Below are 18474 nucleotides of genomic sequence, written 5' to 3'. Positions count from 1 at the left end.
GATTAACAGTGATTGATAAAAGAATAAAAGGTTGGAAAATATTAAGGAAAATAAAATAGTCCAGAACTTATTTATAAAATAAGATTTATAAAACTATATTGAGATTAATAAATATGAGAAGAAATATATTATAGATACTTAGAAAAGAAATATGGATTGAAGATAAAATATATGAGAAATAGACTTATGTTAAAAGAAAATATATTGATGGATATGATGAAGCAATTTTTATTAAGATGTTGGATGATATTATTTGAGGAAATTGATAGCTATAACAATTGGGATACTGTTTAAATATTTATAGAGATTACACTGGGATTAACAGTGAAAAAAATAAATATGATTACACTGGGATTAACAGGGAAAAAATAAATATGATTACACTGGGATTAACAGTGGAATGATAAAAGAAAAGGTTGAATTAGATTATGTAAAAAGAAAATATATCAATGGATATAATGTATCAATTTTTATTAAAATGTTGGATGGTATAATTTGAGAAAATTGATAGCTATAATAATTGGGATATTGTTTAAATAAGTATGACAATTTTAATAATTTGAACATTTTTCACTTAAGCAAAAAAAAAAAGAAAATTGAAATAATATATGATTATGATTTCCAAACAAAAATTACTTAATTGGTGTTTATATAAATGGTATGGTTAAATAGATAGAATTTAGGGAAATAATTGGGAAACTCTATTAAATAGCATTATTTGAATTAAGAATTATGTTTAAATGTTAAATTGCTATATTTTTAAGATTAGTGATAAGATTTAAATTTGATAAACTAATAATGGAATAAAGATTTAATGAGCGTTACATGAAGTAATAAATAAATGTAAGGAAGTTTTAGAAATGGAAATAATTTTGGAATATAAACATGTTTGAACTGTGTTGTTAATAGTGAAGATTTAGGGTAAGAATTGTGAAATGTATTGAGGTATTAATTGGATTCCATGGGGGAGAAACGTTGGAGATCGTGGAAGGCAGGAAAAAGCTAGGATTCCATGGGGGAGAAACGGGGATCGTGGAAGGCAAGAGGAAGCTAGGATTCCATGGGCGAGGAACTTTGGAGATCGTGGAAGGCAGGAAAAAGCTAGGAATCCATGGGAGAGAAATGTTGGAGGTCGTGGAAGGCAGGAAAAAGCTAGGATTCCATGGGGGAGAAACGTTGGAGATCGTGGAAGGCAGGAGGCAGCTCTTTAGCACAGCTAAAGCACAGCTTTTTAGTCAGATCTCTCCCCCCCTACAAGCACGCACGTTTAGAAGGAAACTTTGGAGTTGCCTGATCATCAGCCAAGACATCTTGGCAGCGCCATGCGCCGGGCGAACAGCTGTCTCACCAGGGAAGAGTACCTAGTTGTCCTCTGGTAAGAGGTATGCCGGCCCACTTGGAAAAAGTGGGGGGGGCGCATTGGGGGGGCATGCATGCACAGTGTGGGCGCATGTGTAGAGGGAGCATGGGGGTTGTCGTGCACACATGTGTAAATGGGGGTGCGCATTGCATTATGGGTTCCGGCATGCGTGAGCGCAACAGCGCAAGCACGCTTAGACTTTTGGCACGCAATGCCAAAAAGGTTCGCCATCACTGTCCTAGATGCTCAGAAGGCCTTTGACAATGTGAACTGGAAATTTATGTTGATGCAACTAAAAATTATGGATTTTGGAGAAAAATTTGTTAATATGATTAAGACAATATACCATAAGCAATCAGCAAGGGTGATGGTAAATGGAGATATGACTGAAAAGGTTAACATTATGAAGGGTACTAGACAGGGATGTCCATTATCCCCATTGTTATTTGTACTGACACTGGAGGTACTAAACAGAAATATAAGACAGGATAAGGAGATAAGGGGTATGGAAATAAAAAAGGAGGAATATAAATTGCAGGCATTCACAGATGATTTGGTATTTATTTTAGAAGATCTGCAAGAAACAGGACCAAAGCTATTAAAAATAGAAGAATATCGTGAGGTGGCAGGACTGAAAATCAATAAGGACAAAACAAAAATATTAGTGAAAAATATCACAGAGAAGCAGAAAAGGGACTTGACGGAGAGATTAGATATCCAGATTACAAAGAAAGTAAAATATTTAGGGATACAATTAACAGCAAGATGTGTAACGATTAAGGAAGACAACTACTACAAGCTAAAAAAGCTTGAGATAGATTTGGATAGATGGAAAAACCGGCCATTATCGTTAATAGGTAATGCTATAATAGCTACAATTAAAACGAACATATTACCGAGAGTATTGTTTTTATTCTACACAATCCTGATAAAATTAGAGAAAAAATATTTTGAAGAGCTCAATAAGAAATAATGAAATATATATGGCAGGGGAAAAAAGTGAGAATTAATCTAAAAATGTTACAAGATGTAAGAGCTAGGGGAGGGTTTGGATTACCGAATAGGGAATTATATTACCAGGCAGCAGTGCTAACTTGGATGAAGGAATGGATTGTATTGAGAAATACAAGATTATTGACATTGGAGGACATGATCTGCAATTAGGTTGGCATGCTTTTTTATGTTATGGAAAAAATAAGATACTGTATTTTTCGGAGTATTAGATGCACCTTTTCCCCCCCAAAAAGAGGATGAAAATCTAGGTGCGTCTTATACTCCGAATGTAGTCCTGTCCAGCTTTGCAAATGGAGATTTCAGAAACTGAAAGAAGCCTCTGAAAGAAAAAAAAGCCTCAGAAACGAAGCTTCAGAAAAAAAGCCTCTGAAAGGTTTTTATCTAAAATAATATGGCAAGCAACAAAAGAAGAATCAGTAAAGGTTCTAACCAAACTATGTTAACAAATCTGGAGAATGATACAATAACCAATAGATCGGAAGAGGTTAATCTACATACCAATACCAAAGAAATGAGACTGAACAGAGTACAGATAGTCCTTCAGAATAAAAGCCTCTGAAAGAAACTTCAGAAAAAAAGCCTCTGAAAGAAGCTTCAGAAAAAAAACATATTTTTTTTCTGAAGCTCTGTTTCAGAGGCTTTCAGAGGGAGAAAAAAAAGTTTTTTTCTGAAACAGTGTTTCAGAAGTTTCAGAGGCATGAAAAAAAGCAAGGCACAGAGCTCACAACCAAAGAACCTGTTGTTAAAATTCACCTCTGGAAACAGCCGATTGGGGGTATTCTGGGAGGCCGATCCACCCACCAATCAACTTCTTTCTTATTTTCCTCCGTAAAAACTAAGGTGTGTCTTATACTCCCAAAAATACGGTACATAGTTACTTTGTTATTAGTATGGGAAAAAAATTAGAGAGCAACACTACTTGAAGATACCAGCCTGGCTTTCAACGATAGAAGCACTTATTATTATATATTACAATTATTATTAATATGGGAAATATTGTTAGATACAATATTGTTAGATAAAGATATTTTGTCAGATAAGGGGGAATTTAACACACAGTTGCAAATACAATCTAGATATGAAAAGGATGCTAAACTTTATGGTTTTTATATGGAACTGACAAAATTGAATAAGATATTGACAGGAATAGAAGAGAGAATGATAAAAAAATTGTAGTTACTTATTGAGCGTTAAATTAGAAGAAGAACAAGTCAAAGGAACAATGATAGCATGGGCGAAAAACTTTGGTCACACGGTAAGAGCTAGATAAATGGCAGCAACTATGGGATGGGAGTTACAAATTAACATTGTCAACTGCATACAAAGAAAACCTATATAAGATGCTTTACAGGTGGCACTTAGCACCAGAAAGACTGTTCAAAATGTTTAAAGATAATTGTTGGAAATGCCAACAGACACCTGGGTCGTATTAACATATGTGGTGGGCATGTGGGGAAGCAAAAAGATACTGGCCAAAAATTCACATCTGGCTCGAGAAGATGATACAACAACATATTGATTTAAAACCAGAATTGTTCCTGTTGGGGATTTTACTGGGAATTTATAGTAAAGAAACTCTGTATTTGATTATTCATGTAATAACCACAGCTAGAATTGTATTTACACAAAATTGAAAAAGCGAAGAAATCCCTATAGATGAAAAAGTGACTAAGAAAATATTAAAATGTGCAGAAATGAATAAACACTTGCAAGAAAAAGAAGAATCAGATTATTATAATATATGGGAATTATTTTATCAATGGTTAGAGAATAAATATGAAAGCAATGTATTGTAAAAATAGATAAGTAAAGAAGAGAAATGTTAGTTTTATGTTATTTTATCAGTATTATTATTATTTAGTATTAATATAAGAATGAATGTAAGAAATGAATATGGGGTAAGTTTAATTGTTAAGACATGAAGAATTTTATACTCAGATGACACACTGTTTAACGCAAGTTGGAATGTTTATATTAAAAGAAAATTAAAAAATTATAAAAAAAGAAGAATCAACTATTGGTATTGTAAATACTTCATCTGTTATTATGTATATAAAGAAGTTAATGAATCCAGCTGAATCAGTTATCTATGTGTGCTTCTGGATTTAAACTCTGACAAGGGAGAGGAGGGGAAGAGAGAGAGAGGGAGGGAGAGAGAGAGAGTCATGGAGAAAATCTTATCTTTGTTAGCATTAGCAGTCAGCACTGATTTGATAACTCTTAATCAATCAATCAAAAATCGCACAAAACTTGTGATTTAATTCAGCCAGCAGTGCTTCAGGGACTTCCTGGACTTTGAAGAAAGCACCAGAGGTGACCCTCCTGGCCACACCTTAATAGAGCCAAAAGTGGCTCTCACGTTCTTCGAGTGGGTTTGGTTTTTTTTTTACTGATTAGTTAGTACTTTATGTCCTGGTTCACAGAAAGAAATTAAAGTTCATAGAAGTCAACGTGTTCTAAATCTATATTCTAGAAATGTGGATTTTACCCATTTATAATTAGAGTCCAATCTCCACAGCCTAAGGACACCTAGCAGTGGCAGGCAGCTTGTCTGGGCAGCCCCCTGTGCCTGAACTCCTTTTAATGGAGTTCTTTGGCTTCTTTTCGGTTCTCTTGTTACGCAGGTGGCCTTTCATGTGGTTTGGTTCATTGCTGCTTTTTGCCACGTTCTTACTTAGCAAAAACTAAAATCAGTATCACGCGAAGTTAAACACACACACACACACACACACACACACACACACACACACACACACGATCCTTAGAAAAGTAAATCAGCAGAGATTAAGCCAAAGCTTTAAGAGGCAAGACCACACAGTCACCCTTGGAGAAAACGGCTAAGAAGAACCCACTTTTATGGGGAACCCCTGTGGCAGCCTTGGCTCCCCCTTCTCCCTATGTGCACCCACAGCAAACAAGAGGCAGCCCCCAGGAAGGGCTCTGTTTCCTGAGCCAGAAGCAGCAGATAGGAAAGGCTGCTCAGCCAGGCAGCACCATGCGGCATCATGCCACGCCACGCCAGCTGCTCGGCCACCTGCCTTGGTGTAGAGGCTGGTCTTCAGCAGTCCCCCCTGGCTGTAGCCAAGGGGCGGCCTCCCTAGGAACGCAGGGCCCTGCCGACTGGCCAACACAAAGGGGTTGGTGCTGAAAGGGATGGGCTGGGAGTACACCAAGCTCTGTTTCTCTGAAAGCACCGCCTGAACGCTGCCCGCCTGCCTCATGTCTGAGGAGGAAGCCTGACCCATAGGGACGTCCAGCAGGGGAAGAAACCACCTGGCCTTTTCCATCTCACCGAGCAGGAACTGGCAAGAAGAGGAGTGGGTGGGTGAGTGGGAGAAGTGGCCAAGATGGCTCTTCCGCTTCCAGCCCTGAGAAAGGCCCTGGTCTGCACAGGGCCAGAGCTGAGGCCACCTTGCCTGCCACCCAGGACGTGGGGAAGGCTGGCAGGCACACAGAGCCTTTCCCGATTCCAGGACTGTCTGAGGAAGGGAAGCCCTCAAGCACACCGCTCTCCCCGGGCCTTCCAGAAGACACAGAAGGGGCTGGGGTGGCCACAACTCTGGGCCCACTACAGCCCTAATCCTGTTTAGCCTCCCCCCCACACACACACAGCCATCCTGCACCCCTGAGCCATGCCCCCTTCTCCCCCAGGCACCTGGGAAAGCCCTCCTTTCCCCCCACTACCTGCTCTGCTGGGGAAGAAAAGACTGCCCAACCCGGGGCAGAAACAAGGCAAGACTCCCCCTCTGCTGGGAAATGGACACTAGGAGTTGCCCCCTTCCGCCAGCCAGAGGCGACAACCCCTGGGCCCTCCAGCAGAAGGAACAATTCCTGGGGCTCGGGCTGGCAACCCCTCCCACTCCAGTCAAATAGAGGCAAAGCCATTGGGGGGGGGGCGAACTTGGCACCATCCACACCCGTAGCCGGGACAGGCTCCCCCCCCCCAAAGGAGCCCACCCCGTCACTCACGCCGCGGGGGCCTTTCTGGAGACGGCTGCTGCTGCTGGGCAGGGCTGCCAAGGTGCGGTAATCCAGCTGCAGGGGCTCTGCGCTGCCCCCGTCCTGGGGAAGGAAATGGGGAGGGTCAGGGCTGGCTCTGACCTCACAGAGGACAAGCAGACCCAGCACACATTGGCCAGGGAGGAGCCCCCACCCCCCCGCCCCAGAGGATTCTTGCCTTGGGCAGCCCCAAAGATGCCACAAGGAAGCAGTTCTTCATCCCAGGGCACCCCCAGCCCCTCCCCTCATTTCCCTTCCGGGTTATTTCCCCCCCTCTAAAAGCACCACATTGGCAGCAAAACTGGGGGTCATTTTTAAGCCTCCTGTGACCCCAAACGAACAGAAGAACGACCAAGAGAAAAAGTCATGGGGGAGGAGCTTCAGGGGCACTTGGAGACCAAAACTGGCACCTTACATAAAATTCCCTGAAAAATTGGGAAAATGCACAAGGTTTGCTTTTCACTCATCAAAAATGCCTCTAAATTCCAACTCCAAGTTATGACAAATCTCCTCTACTTATGTCCCCATTTCAAATTTATGACCTCCGCAATGTCAAGTGTCCATATTTGGGGCGCTCAGCAATCAGAACACATTAATGCTAATGCGGACTTCTATTTACAACCTTTTCCCCCAGAAACTGTTTACTTCCATTTCCTGGAAAAAAAATCCACATAGCAAACAATGGGTTTGCTTAATGACCTTGGCCCTTGCATAAAAAGGTCGTAAAATCAATGACCCTCATGACTTGCAACTGTCATTGACTCAACGACTGCTAAGTCAAGGACAGCCTGGATCTGCAAGAAATCCAGCCTTCGGGATGCACAAAGGCAGCCAAGCAGCCTCTCCAATAGCTCCAGGAACCTGGGAGGCTCCCCCATGCCTGTCTGGGAGCCCCCCAGGATGCCACTCGCAGGCGGAGATGCCAAGCGTTCAAAAGCAGAAAACAGGGCAGGACCGAAGGGGCAAAGGTCAACGCCAGCCCTTTGCCTTTCCCTGAACGGGGGCAGACTGCGGAGCCTCTCACAGAGGACCACCCTGGAGGAAAGGCCCTGCTGCAGTTGGTAGACATTCTCCCCCGCCCCCGCCCCCGGCTTCTCTTGGGAGCTGCCCGTTTGTAGGCCGCAGCCGGGCAGGTCCACCTGGCAGAAGGCCGTGCCAGCCACTCTGGCTTGCCCACGGTTGCTTCTCCGTTTGCAGGCTAGCCCTTATTTCGCTCTTTTTAACCCCCATTGTGGTAATCTGCTGTATCTTCTGCACTTCCTACAACGGCTTTGGAAACTCTCTGGATTGTCCTCCAGTGAAAAGCAGCAGGTAACATTTGTGATTAGCAGCAGCAGCAGCAACAAAAAAAAAACACACCTCTTTCCTGCTTAAGAAAAAGGTACAAAACTAGCAAACAAAATGATCGGTGCTGGCCTTTAAGGAAAATTTACAAGATTTGGGGATCTTTGGAAAACAACGAAAGGAAGGTGGAAAGGAAGTTGAGTGGGGGTGGGGAGGGGTCTCCTTTTTTGCCTTGGTGGCAATGATGATGATGGTGGTGGTGGTGGTGGCAATTTAAGCTGCCCGAAGCAGTTCAGCTCAGATGTCAGGGCTGGAGGGGTGTGTGGCTCCTCAGCAGACGTTGCCCCCGAGGAGAAAGACAGGAGGCCAAGAGGGAACCGAAGGGAGGCAGAGCTGCCTTCCTCCTCCTCTTCTTCCTCACAGCTGAAGTTCAGTGGAAGAACTGCTGGCACCCAACCCGCCTCGGCCTCTGCTTCTCAAGCCATGTGGACAGCTGGGGGCCCATCCTCTCACCTCACAGGTGAGTGGAAAGAGCCCACTCCTAATCCATCCAGAGGGAGGGCTCCTGGGGGAGGCCTGGTCCAAAGAGCAGCGGCCATTAGAGCTCCCCTTCTCACAGCTCCCTTCAGGGTTAGGGTTAGGGTTAACCCTGCCCTAGAGACCCAGGATCCTCCCAAGTGGCCCCATTCCTCCTCTCACCTTCTGAAGAAGATCCGCCTCTTCTGGGCTGAGGTCCCTGTCAATGGACGAGATGCTCTCCAGGCTGTTCTTGCGCCCAATGCCGGCCGCAAAAGGGTTGGCGATGATTCCCGGAGACATCTGGGGGGAGGGGAGGCACTTTCAGGCCTGGGTTGGCCAGGGGGTGGGGAACCCTTCCCTGGGAAAGGGTGGGGAGGGGTACCAACCTCAAGGGCAGCCATAGCTTTGGGGTCAAAGCCCTCGCAAACAAGCACCAGCAGCCGATCCCCCACGGCCCGCAGGACCTGGACCGCCTCCGCGTGGGTCATGCCCAGCAGGCTCTGCTGGTTCACTTCCAGGATGCGCAGGCCCATCCTCAGCCGGCCATCACGGGCTGCTGCCCCGGCGGAGCTGACCTGAAAGGCATCAAAGAAGTGGGAAAGTGGCAGCACGGCTTCCCCCCCCCCCCAGGTCCACCCCAGGATACCCTCAGAAGGCCACCCTTGCTCCAATAGGGGAGGGGGGGAGGCTGCTGCTCTGGGTCTGTCCCACTCACCCAGCCATGCACCAGAGGGGCCACCAAGTACCTTAGAGATGAAGATTCCCTCGTCGGTGGGGTCAAAGGGGTTCCCCGCGTGGCCCTTGGCGCCACCTCGGATGCTGATGCCCAGCTTCTCTCCAGGCCTCTTTTCAATGCAGATCTCCTGCCAGGACACACAAACCGGCGTCTTGGGGGGCACTCCGTGGGACAGAGGAGGCTCTCCAGCCTCAACTAAAGGGGGGGCTGAGCTTCCCTACCTCCATGCCAGGCGGGGGAGGGTCTCGCCTGATCACCATCCGTAGCTCCGGGTCGCTGGAGAGCAGAGCGCTGACGGCCTCTTGGTGGGTCGCCTGGCGCAGGTCGACGCCGTTCACTTCCAGGATCCGGTCCCCCACACGCAGGCCGCTGCGGGAGGCCAGGCCGTGCAGAATGACCTGCGCAAGGGGGCAGGAGGGAGGCGGATCTACAGGAGAGCCCCTCTGCAGCCCTTTCCCCTCTCCCGGAGGGGCTGGGGGGATGGGAGCAGCAACTACCCCAGCTGCACCACGCCCTTCTTCTGGGTGCCTGAGGATGGGGGAGGGGGGCAGCCAGCGCTTCTACCTTGGAAATGAAGACTCCCGGCTCGTGGATGCCGAAGGGGTGGCTGGAGTGGTCACTGCCTCCCACGATGCTGAGGCCAAGGGGCCCCCCGGCCTTGACCAGGCAGACCTCCTGCAAGTACAGGCCAGGGGTTCCCTACAGTCATTGGGGGGGCAGCTGCCTCTCCTGGGTGAGGGAGGGAGCCCAGTGTCCCACGCCAGCCCAGAGCAGCCCTGGTCACCCACCTCAGTGGGGTACTGGCTCTCCATGCCTTCAGGCAGCTGGCTCCTGGGAGGGCACGCTGCCGCCTCCTCCAGCAGGGCGTCTCCCTGGGGGGGCAGAGGCGGCGGCGAAGGCGCCTGGAGCCCTCGCAGTCCCACGGGCAGGTCCTTCTCTTGGGGTATCATCTCTCTTTCTACCAGCAGAGCAATGGTGGGTGGGGAGGCAGTCAGCAGTGCTACAGCCTGATCGTGCCGGGCTTCCATCATGTCCACCCCATTGATCTAAAACGGCCCCAAATCAGTGTCAGCAAAGGGGGAGGGGCAAAAGACAGGCTTGGGATTCAAGAAGGGAGCCAGCTCTATGCTGCCTGCCAGCAGCTCATGGGGGAGGGGACCCTCTAGGACATGAGCTCTCCCCTCCATCACTATCTGGGGTGGGGAGAGGAGGAAAGGGAACTCACACCATCCAGCAGGGAAGATGAGGGGCAGGGAGATGGAAGCTGGCACTGATGTGGGTGTCTGGAAGCTCCCCCCTCCACCTGAGTTCCCACGGCTCTAGGGCAAGGGAAGGAACAGGGCCTACACGGGGTGGGGGTGAGGAGAAACTGGCTCAGCCTGAGGAGCCTTTCCCGAGCGTCCAACAGGGGGTTCCTTCCACCCACCCCGGCCCTTTCTCTCACCAAGATGACCCTGTCGCCCACTTGCAGCGTTCCTTCCCGGTGGGCGGCCCCCCCGTCTGCAATCCGGGAGATGAAGATCCCCTGCAAAGGAAGGGCCGGATCACTGAGGGTCCCAGGTGAATTGCAGAGGGTCCCAGCTTCTCCCCATGGGGGTGGGCATGGGGGGGCTCCATCCATTCAGAACAGATTCCCCAAGTTAGCAAGACCCAGGAGTAATTCTCCAGGGGAGTGGGGGGTTAAAGCATCACCAGCAGGAAAAGGCTCCCCCTCTGCTCTCCTCTCACCGTGTCGCCTGGCCGGTACGGGGTGGAGCCCTTGCCCCCAGCAATGCTGAAGCCCAGGCCCCGCTCATTCCGCACCAGGCAGGCCGAGAGGCGCTCAGTCGGGGTGGTGTCCTTAGCCCCCACGGCCAAGTGCAGCCCTCCACGCCATTCCCGTGGGCTGTAATCATCTTCGGGCCGCAGTGGCGTCACTGTGATGGCGTTCTCCGGCTCCACCATCCGCTCCCGCAGCACTGTCATGGAGACGCTGCTGCCCGAGCCCCGGAGGGCTTCCACCGCTACATGATGCTCAGCGCCATGAAGGGACACCCCATTCACCTGAAGGGCAGGGAGAGCCCCCTGAACGAGCGCCCATGGAGGATTGCGCCGGCCCCCAAACCTCAGGCCCTCCAGGCAGCTGGGCCAGGGACAAACAAGGTAGAGCTGGCAGCAGCCACTGGGATGGGGTGGCCACCGGCCCCAAAGTCCTTTAGCCAAGGCAGGCATCCCTGTCCTGCTAGCAGGAAAAGCAGCCGGCCAGCACCGCTGCCTCCAGCACCGCGGGCCATCTCAAGCCAGGCCTGGCACAGTACCTAGTCGCCCAGGAGGCTGCCCCCATGACCTACCTCCAGGAGCTTGTCCCCCACGCGTACCCCGGCCTGTGCTGCTGGGCCCTCCTCTGACACACGGGAGATGAAGACGCCCTGGGGGAGGAGGGGGAGAAATCTATGGGAATCGACTCCCCCCAACAGCCACCCCGGGGCACCCACCCCTGAAAGGCTGTCCCCAACCCTCACCTCATCATCTCCCTTGTAAGGGGTGGAGCCTTTGCCCCCTGCAATGCTGATGCCCAGGCCGCCCGTCTGTCGCACGATCATCAGAGCCAGCTGGAAACCAAACAGAGGGGGGGATGGGACTGATGGGTGCAAGGAAGGGGATGCCTGCCCTCCTCCTGAGTCAGCTGGAGGACCCTCCACCCCACAGGTGCCCATCTGTTTGGCAGGGGAATCTCCGCCTGGAAAGCCTGCTCCAGACAGGCAGCCAGTGAGGAGCCTTTGCTTGGGCAGGGGCCCTCCTGACTCACGGCTGCGACTGGAGCAAAGGCAGGGAGGTTGGGGAGGAGGCTGACTGTGAGGCTGAGGGGTGCAACTGGCTGGGCAACAGCCCCTCGGCCTCACCGCAGCATGAGCTCCACTAGAGATCAGAGGTACTGAAGGGGGAGGCCGGGAGTGGGGAGGGCAGCCCTGAAGGGACAGAGGCCAAGTCAGCTATCCAGAAACCGCCATGCCTTCCACAGGCTGCTCTAGTTGGCCCCCCTATGCACACTAATCCGTGGCAACCAGCATAAGGGGGGGAGCGAAACCCCTTGCGAAACTCCCCCCAGCCATCCCCCTTTGCAGATGATGCCCAGAGCCCCCTGCCCAGGAAGCCAGCAGCTCCCCAGAGGACCCTGTGGAGCTGGAAGGGTAGCAGAGGGGCAGAGACAGAAAAGCAGGGGGATCAGAGCCCCGGCCCAGGTGCTCAGGTGGAGATGGAGAGCCATTCTCACCTGGAATCTGAAGGACAACCCCCCCCTTTTTTTTTTCTGAAAGCAGGAGACAGCCCAGAGGGAGAAGCCCAGCCACCAATGCTGCACCGGACGTGAAAGGAACAGACAGCAGCAGGGGAGCCAAAGGGCCCCGCCCAGCAAGGCTCAGGGGAAGAGGGGCTGTCAGGCCGGAGTGGGGCGCCAGGCCACAGGGAGCAGGAGTGCAAGAAGCCCACGGGGCCCCCATGGATCTCTCTCAGGGATCACGAAAAGCCGCCTTGCCTCTGCGGGCACCAAGACCAGCTCCAAAGTGCTGGGCCTAAGGATGACCCCAGAGCCTCCTTCTCCGAGCAAGGGCTGCCCCCGCCAGCAAGGAAAGCTTCCTGCCTTCTCCGGGGCCTTTCCTGCCCAAGGGGCTCAGTCAGCCCCCTCCCCAACTGAGGCAGAGGAGAGAAGGGGAGAGGGAAGGAGAAGCTGCCATGTAGACAGGGTGGCCCAGGAGCCCTGCCAGCAGCTCCGGCCCGACCAGGGAAAGAGACAAACCCACCCGGCGGGGCGGTACAGACCTCTTCCTCCTCAATGCGAGCGGGTTCAATCAGCAGATTATTGGCTTGATCAAACGACACCCCCTGTTAGGACAGCAACCGGCAGAGGCAGAGGGCGGATTAGTGGGGAAGCCCCAGACCACCACCGGGGAGAGGCAGGCAGGCAGGCAGGTAGGAAGCAGTCAGGCAGACCCCACCCAGCACCGAGAGACCACACCAGAGCGAGAGAAGGCGGGGAGAGAGCAAGAGCAGGCAGGGTGGGGGCTCCTCCTCACTGTCCCATTCCCCCCCCACCCCAGGAAAGGCCCTCCACTGCCCCTCTTGGCAAGGCCAGCATAGCGAGAGAGGGCCAGGCGAAGAGCTGCACCAACCGGAGCAAGCCTCAGCATCCGGAAGCCCTGCAGCTTTGGAGACCAGAGGCAACCAGGCTGCTCTGGTTCTGGGGGCAAAGACGCTATGCCTCGACCCAGGAGGGTACGTGTGCCAGGGGCTACCCCCAGCAGGGAGAGCAACGAGCAACAGAAAGCCCACCTGCGGTCCACCTTGGACACCACCACCCCCGCCCTCCAGGGGGCTGCGGAGGGGGCACAGAATGCAACCAGGTGCCTTTGCCATCTCCCGGCAGTCGAGCGGGTGAGCCCAACCCTGCCAGCACAGCCAGGAGAGATAAGGCCTGGGTCTTCCCCCCCCCCCCATCCCCGCCCAGCCTCCCCCCATCAAACCCCCTCCCAGGGAGGCCCTCACCTTGACCGAGGGTGGGACCGCTGAGCCCCCCTCACTGGCTGCCTCTTCCTGGCCCCACCCTGTCTGCTCCGAGGCCTCCTCCTGCTCTGGCTTCTCCTCTTCCTCCTCCTGGGGGCCACCACTGGCCCCAAAGCCCTGCAGGAGGGCCACCACCGCCTCCGGGCGGGGCAGCTGAGTAATCCGGAAGTGCTTCTTGTAGTGGGGCGTGTCCTTGCGGATCAGCCGCTGCTTTCCTGTGGGGAACGGGAGGGTCTCCTCGTCCTCACTGCGAACCAGGGTGTCCTCCGCGAAGTGCACCGTGGGCTGCAAAGAGACCACCCGCCGGGGAAGGAAGGGTCAGGCCAACCCCTTCCAGGCTGTGGGGGGTCAACCCCTTTGGGCTGCTTGAGAAAGCCACGCATGTGAGGAGGGAGGGGAGGGGCATCTCTCACGCCTGGGAGACGCAGGGGGGGTCGTTTTCAAGCTGCTCAACTCCACGTTCCAGCGGTGCTGCCGACACCTCTCTTCTGCCAGGGTCCCCCTTGCAGTTGCTCTTCAGCTGCAATGCCCCCTCCCTGGGCACAGGTGTGAGCAGCCAGACAGAAGAGGGGCCAGTCCTCATCCCCCTCAGTTGCAGCTCCTCCAGGCCAGCGGGAGAAGTGTCACCTGTGGCCCATTGCTTCCCATGGAAATGCCCTGGTGAGCGGAGAAACCCCGCACCTCAAATTGCCTAGCGAGAGAGCCCAGAAGAGCCGAAGGGAGTTGGTGGGCAGGAAGAAAACACCAGAGGCAGCTGTGCCTTCCCTTGCCTGGGGTGGTTTTCCCCTCACCAGCCCCGAGGTCTTTAAGGACCATCTCGGTTGTAGGACGGTGGAAAAGACCCCAGGCCCCTCCAGGAGGAAAGGCCTCCGGGGCCTCAGAAAAAGAGGCACGGCTGGCCCTTGCTCTCCATCGGCCTTCCCCCAGGCTGTGGGCTGGATCGCCATGCCGCCTGGTTCTCCTGACCCACACTCTGCTTGTGGTGCGGGTCTCCATTTGGGCAGTGGTCAAGGAGGTCCCCCTGCTGTTCAGGAAGAGGCAGGGAAAGGACTGGGAGGAGCCGGGCAAGGGCAGCCAGGGCCCCCTAGGCAACCACCCTGTTCTCCTCCAGCTCTGCTGCCAGCCAAGGGGGAGGGGGAGGGAGGGTGGAAGGGGCTGGCCCCACCGGATGAACATCCAGCTTTAGCTGCTTAACTCTCTCCCTCTTGGCAAAATTTATCTGATTGTCTGAAGCTGGGCTCTAGGCAGCTAACAGAAATTTAGTGTTAAAAAGGAAGATACAAACCCAACATAGAAATTATGAATATAGAAAAACTAAAGAAAAACTGAAGGCAGGGTGTCGTGACTTTTTCATCCTCAAGTCCTTCAAAAGAGCTGTGTTGCCACCAGGGTGGGGGCTATGCCCACTTCCGGTCACGGAAGAGCAACAGGTCAGAACCAGAATGCTCCCAACATCGTGGCCTTCACAGCCTGCTGGCCTGACCTGCTGCCCTTCCTTTGCCTGCTCCACCCCACTCTTGGGCTCCCAAGAGGCTTTCGGAGAGAAGCAGGCGAGGTGCCCGCTTTATCTACAAGGGCCCGGAAAGGCTGCCACCCGGGCTGCAGGCGACCACAGTCCAGAGGTCTGGCCTCCACTCGATTCAGCTCGGCCAGCAGCCTCAGGTACAGCGGGGAAAGCGACCGGGACCTGGGGCCCTTGGAGAAGCTGCCTTGGGAAGCCGCCCGGCTCCTACCTCGGAGTACTCCAACTCCAGCTCCTCTTCCTGGTCTTCCGCCGTCTCCTCCAGCGTGGCCACCTCCTCTGGGGGCGCCTGGCCTTTTTCCTCGGACACCAGCTTCCCCCCTTCCTCCAGCTGAGCCTCTGCTGCTGTGCCCTCTGGCTGTTGCGCCTCTTGCCCCTCCTCCGGGCCGCTGCTGGCAGAGAGGATGGTGCCAGAGACACGAGAGTCTTCGCTGTGGTTGGAGGCGGCACTCAGTCTCTTGCCCTGTGTAGGAGGGGAGCCGGTTGAGAATCTGGGCACTGCCGAGCCGACGTTGGCAACTTGGCAACCCCAGGGACACCAGAGTCACTTTGGGAGGCCTCCCCTCAGCTGCCTCCACTGGGCCGCCCTGCCAGGTAAGGGAAGAGTGGGAGTAAAGGCTGGGGGCTGTGACCCGAGGCCACTCTTCCCAAACCACCGACTCCTTTCTGGGATCTGGGGAGACTAAGTGGGGGGCCTGGCAAGGTGCTTTGCAGCTGCTACACCAGAACATCACCCTGTCTGCTGAACAAGCCAGCCTGGACCAGTGTGAACATGGCTGTCAGCAGGACGACAGCCTCTTCCCCCACAGGATCCATCGTAGAGGCCCCCACTTTCCTCACCAAATTCCCAATTTACACCACTGAGGTGCAAGGCAAGGCGAGGAAGAGATCTCAAGGCCCGGTGGCTGCCCTCTTTGGACTCCTCTGCAAGAGACCAGGCTGGTGCAGAGGTCGAGGCACCCGTGAACCAGGGGCCGAGCGGGCATCTCTCTGAGTAGGCCACCTGACTGCTGGCAGAAGCTGCCCACCTCAGAGTTAGTGGAGTCTCGCCTAGCTGCAGCAGAGGCCTCACTGCGCCGCACTTCCATTCCCTTCTTCATGGACTTCAGCTCGCTGGGGTGCGGAGTGGCCCTGCGCTGCAGCCCCTGCAAAAACCATGGGGGTGGAGGGGGGAGAGAAGCTGGCAGGTGAGGGCATGGCAAGGTTCCTCCGAGGCTCATCAGCTCCGGCTGCTCCCTCCAGGAAGCAGCAGGAGATCACCTGCCCCTCCCCCACCAGCCAGGCCAGTGAAGGCCCCCCGCCCCATCCAGCCCTGCTCCTCTCCTTCGGCCATTACCCTCTTCTCAGTGCCAGCTTCCTCCTCCTCCTCCTCCTCTATTTGAGAGTCCTCCAGAAACTGGATCACACTGACCCGGTTGGGGTTGGCCTCTGCCCAGCTCTCATCTAGGCTGTTCTGCAGGAGGTTCTCTGCAGGGGAGACCAAGAGGGGTGCTGGAAGTGAGGGCGAGCTGGGCTCCCCACACCCCTCCTGGAGAGGCTGGTTCCCGCGGCCCCTTTACCTGAGCTGGCAGATGGCTGCTGGGGCAGCAGGTAGCAGGTGAGCACTTTCTCCCCTGTCTTCTCATCCTCCTCCGTCTGGAACTTGAGCATGGGCTGCGACTGGTTCTCTGCCAGCCAGAGGGCCTTCAGGTGCAGGTTCGTCAGGGCGAAGGGCAAGTGTTGCAGCCTGTGTCCATGCAAAGCCATCAGGGGGGGGGCTCCCTTTGTCCCCGCCTCTGGCCTAAAAGCCGCCAGGGAGAGCAGCTCCTCTGGCAGCATCAAGGGCTGGACTCAAATTTTTCCCCCTACACTTGGGGGGGAGAGCTCTGGGCAAAGTGAGTTGCCAGGAATAAGGTACCCCAGAACTCTCCCCACTCCTCTCCCCTTTGGTGAAGTGAGGGGGCTGCTGCAGCAGCTGCCCTTGGTGGGACTATACTGCGTGGGACCTGGGGCTCCCTAGCAGTTGACGTGTGTACGGGGGGAGCATCCATCTTGGCGCTGAAGATGCCCACCGGAGCTATAGGTTACCCTGGTGCTGCATGGACCACAAGGAAAAGGGGCAGGGAGATTTGGGGCTGAGCAACAGCAGAGCAGAATCCCAGAGCGGGGGGGGGGGGGGGGAGAGGCTGCCCCTGCCCCTTCCTCCATTAACTTTACTTTACTTTACTTTATTCAAATTTCTATACCGCCCTTCTCCTTTCGGACTCAGGGCGGTGAACAGCCAAGATAAAAACATCTATACAAAACATCACAGTTAAAAAATAAAGTTAAAATAATTTATAAATTTGGCCCATAATTTAAAACTTGTCAATTAAAATCAATATTAAAATTTTAAAACTAACCCTAAAATCAAGACAGACCGGCTAACTGGAAAAAATGAGTTTTTAGGGCCCGACGAAAAATCCGAAGGTCGGAGATCACTCGTATCTCTGGGGGTAGATTGTTCCATAGGGTGGGTGCCACCACAGAGAAGGCTCTCCCCCTGGGGGTCGTCAGCCGGCATTGTCTGGCCGACGGCACCCTGAGGAGGCCCTCTCTGTGGGAGCGAACCGGCCGGTGGGAGGCTATTGGTGGCATTAAGCCTCTGTCACATGAATTGGGACCGAGTCAAGAAGAGTAGAGCCATCAAGGCTAACCAGGAGCTTCCTGGAGGGATTGCCATTCTTTGGGTCTTTCTGAAAAGCACAGCTTTCTCTTAGCCACAGATAAATGGGGCATGTTCAACCTGATGTGATAGGCAAATCCGAGGGCCATGGGGAGGATACGAGCAGCCCCTTCCTGGGGCAAAGGAGCATTTCTGCAGCACGTCCTGATGCGCCTTGCGGGCAACCAGATTGTCCAAAAGGATCAACTCCCCTGGACTTAGTACCAACTAGCAGGGAAGAAGCAGTTGAGGAAGCAGTAGGAACCCTGGAGAGAGATTGTCTGGTTTAGTTGAATTTACTAGCCACTCAACTGCCATGGACTCCAGGTTCCCAGGAATCCCTGTGCTGCTGTCAGGGAGAACTGAAGGTGGGCAGGTTAGTGCTCCAGATTTCAAAAGAGCTGACTTCAACAAGCAAAGAGAAAAAACAGGAAGGATTCCACGGTCAGAAATCCTGAAGGGCAAGACATTTCAGGAGGTTTGGGAAACTGAAAAATGGGAGAATTAAGGCCTAAACACAATCAATAGCCAATAGGAGAAAAGGGAAGGGGGGTGGCTCCTGATGAGGCTGGCCTGGTTGCATTACGAATTCTGAGAAACTTATACAAAAGGAACAACTAAAAAAAAAAACTAATTTAAACACGTTAGAAAAACGTTTTCAATCAAGTTTTTAAAAAAGTAAAACAAAATAAGAATACTACATCAAGAAATAGCCAGAATCTATAAGGATGAGGGGGCAGGAAAGTTAAGGCTCAAAATGAGTTTGAGAGCTGCAAATAATGCCAAAAAATAAGACCAACAGGGCTTCCTTGTGCATG

General features: G+C 52.8%; 1 protein-coding gene across 46 annotated transcripts in view; it reads right to left on the bottom strand.

Annotated features, from left to right (window-relative positions):
- SCRIB (scribble planar cell polarity protein) overlaps positions 1-18474 on the bottom strand; it is a 59856-nt gene that overhangs the window by 19241 nt on the left and 22141 nt on the right. For 13 of the 46 annotated variants that reach the window (XM_087891508.1, XM_087891489.1, XM_087891503.1 and 10 more), the window contains 16 exons: positions 16533-16699; positions 16310-16440; positions 16002-16118; positions 15185-15436; positions 13434-13736; positions 11414-11503; positions 11243-11320; positions 10641-10955; positions 10357-10437; positions 9701-9958; positions 9477-9587; positions 9134-9310; positions 8923-9039; positions 8563-8751; positions 8357-8476; positions 6344-6436 (listed from right to left, as the gene is read on the bottom strand). In XM_087891508.1, coding sequence (XP_087747634.1) covers positions 6344-6436; positions 8357-8476; positions 8563-8751; positions 8923-9039; positions 9134-9310; positions 9477-9587; positions 9701-9958; positions 10357-10437; positions 10641-10955; positions 11243-11320; positions 11414-11503; positions 13434-13736; positions 15185-15436; positions 16002-16118; positions 16310-16440; positions 16533-16699 — 2599 coding nt within the window. Of the gene's footprint in view, positions 1-6343; positions 6437-8356; positions 8477-8562; positions 8752-8922; positions 9040-9133; positions 9311-9476; positions 9612-9700; positions 9959-10356; positions 10438-10640; positions 10956-11242; positions 11321-11413; positions 11504-12710; positions 12774-13433; positions 13737-15184; positions 15437-16001; positions 16119-16309; positions 16441-16532; positions 16700-18474 lie in introns of all 46 variants that reach the window. The other 33 variants (XM_087891495.1, XM_087891482.1, XM_087891487.1 and 30 more) reach the window with 5 other exon arrangements.

This window comes from Pantherophis guttatus, chromosome 3 (assembly GCF_059756535.1).
Source record: "Pantherophis guttatus breed Tessera chromosome 3, ASM5975653v1, whole genome shotgun sequence".
NCBI classification, from domain to species: domain Eukaryota; kingdom Metazoa; phylum Chordata; class Lepidosauria; order Squamata; family Colubridae; genus Pantherophis; species Pantherophis guttatus.
This window is presented reverse-complemented; position numbering and strand designations above follow the sequence as displayed.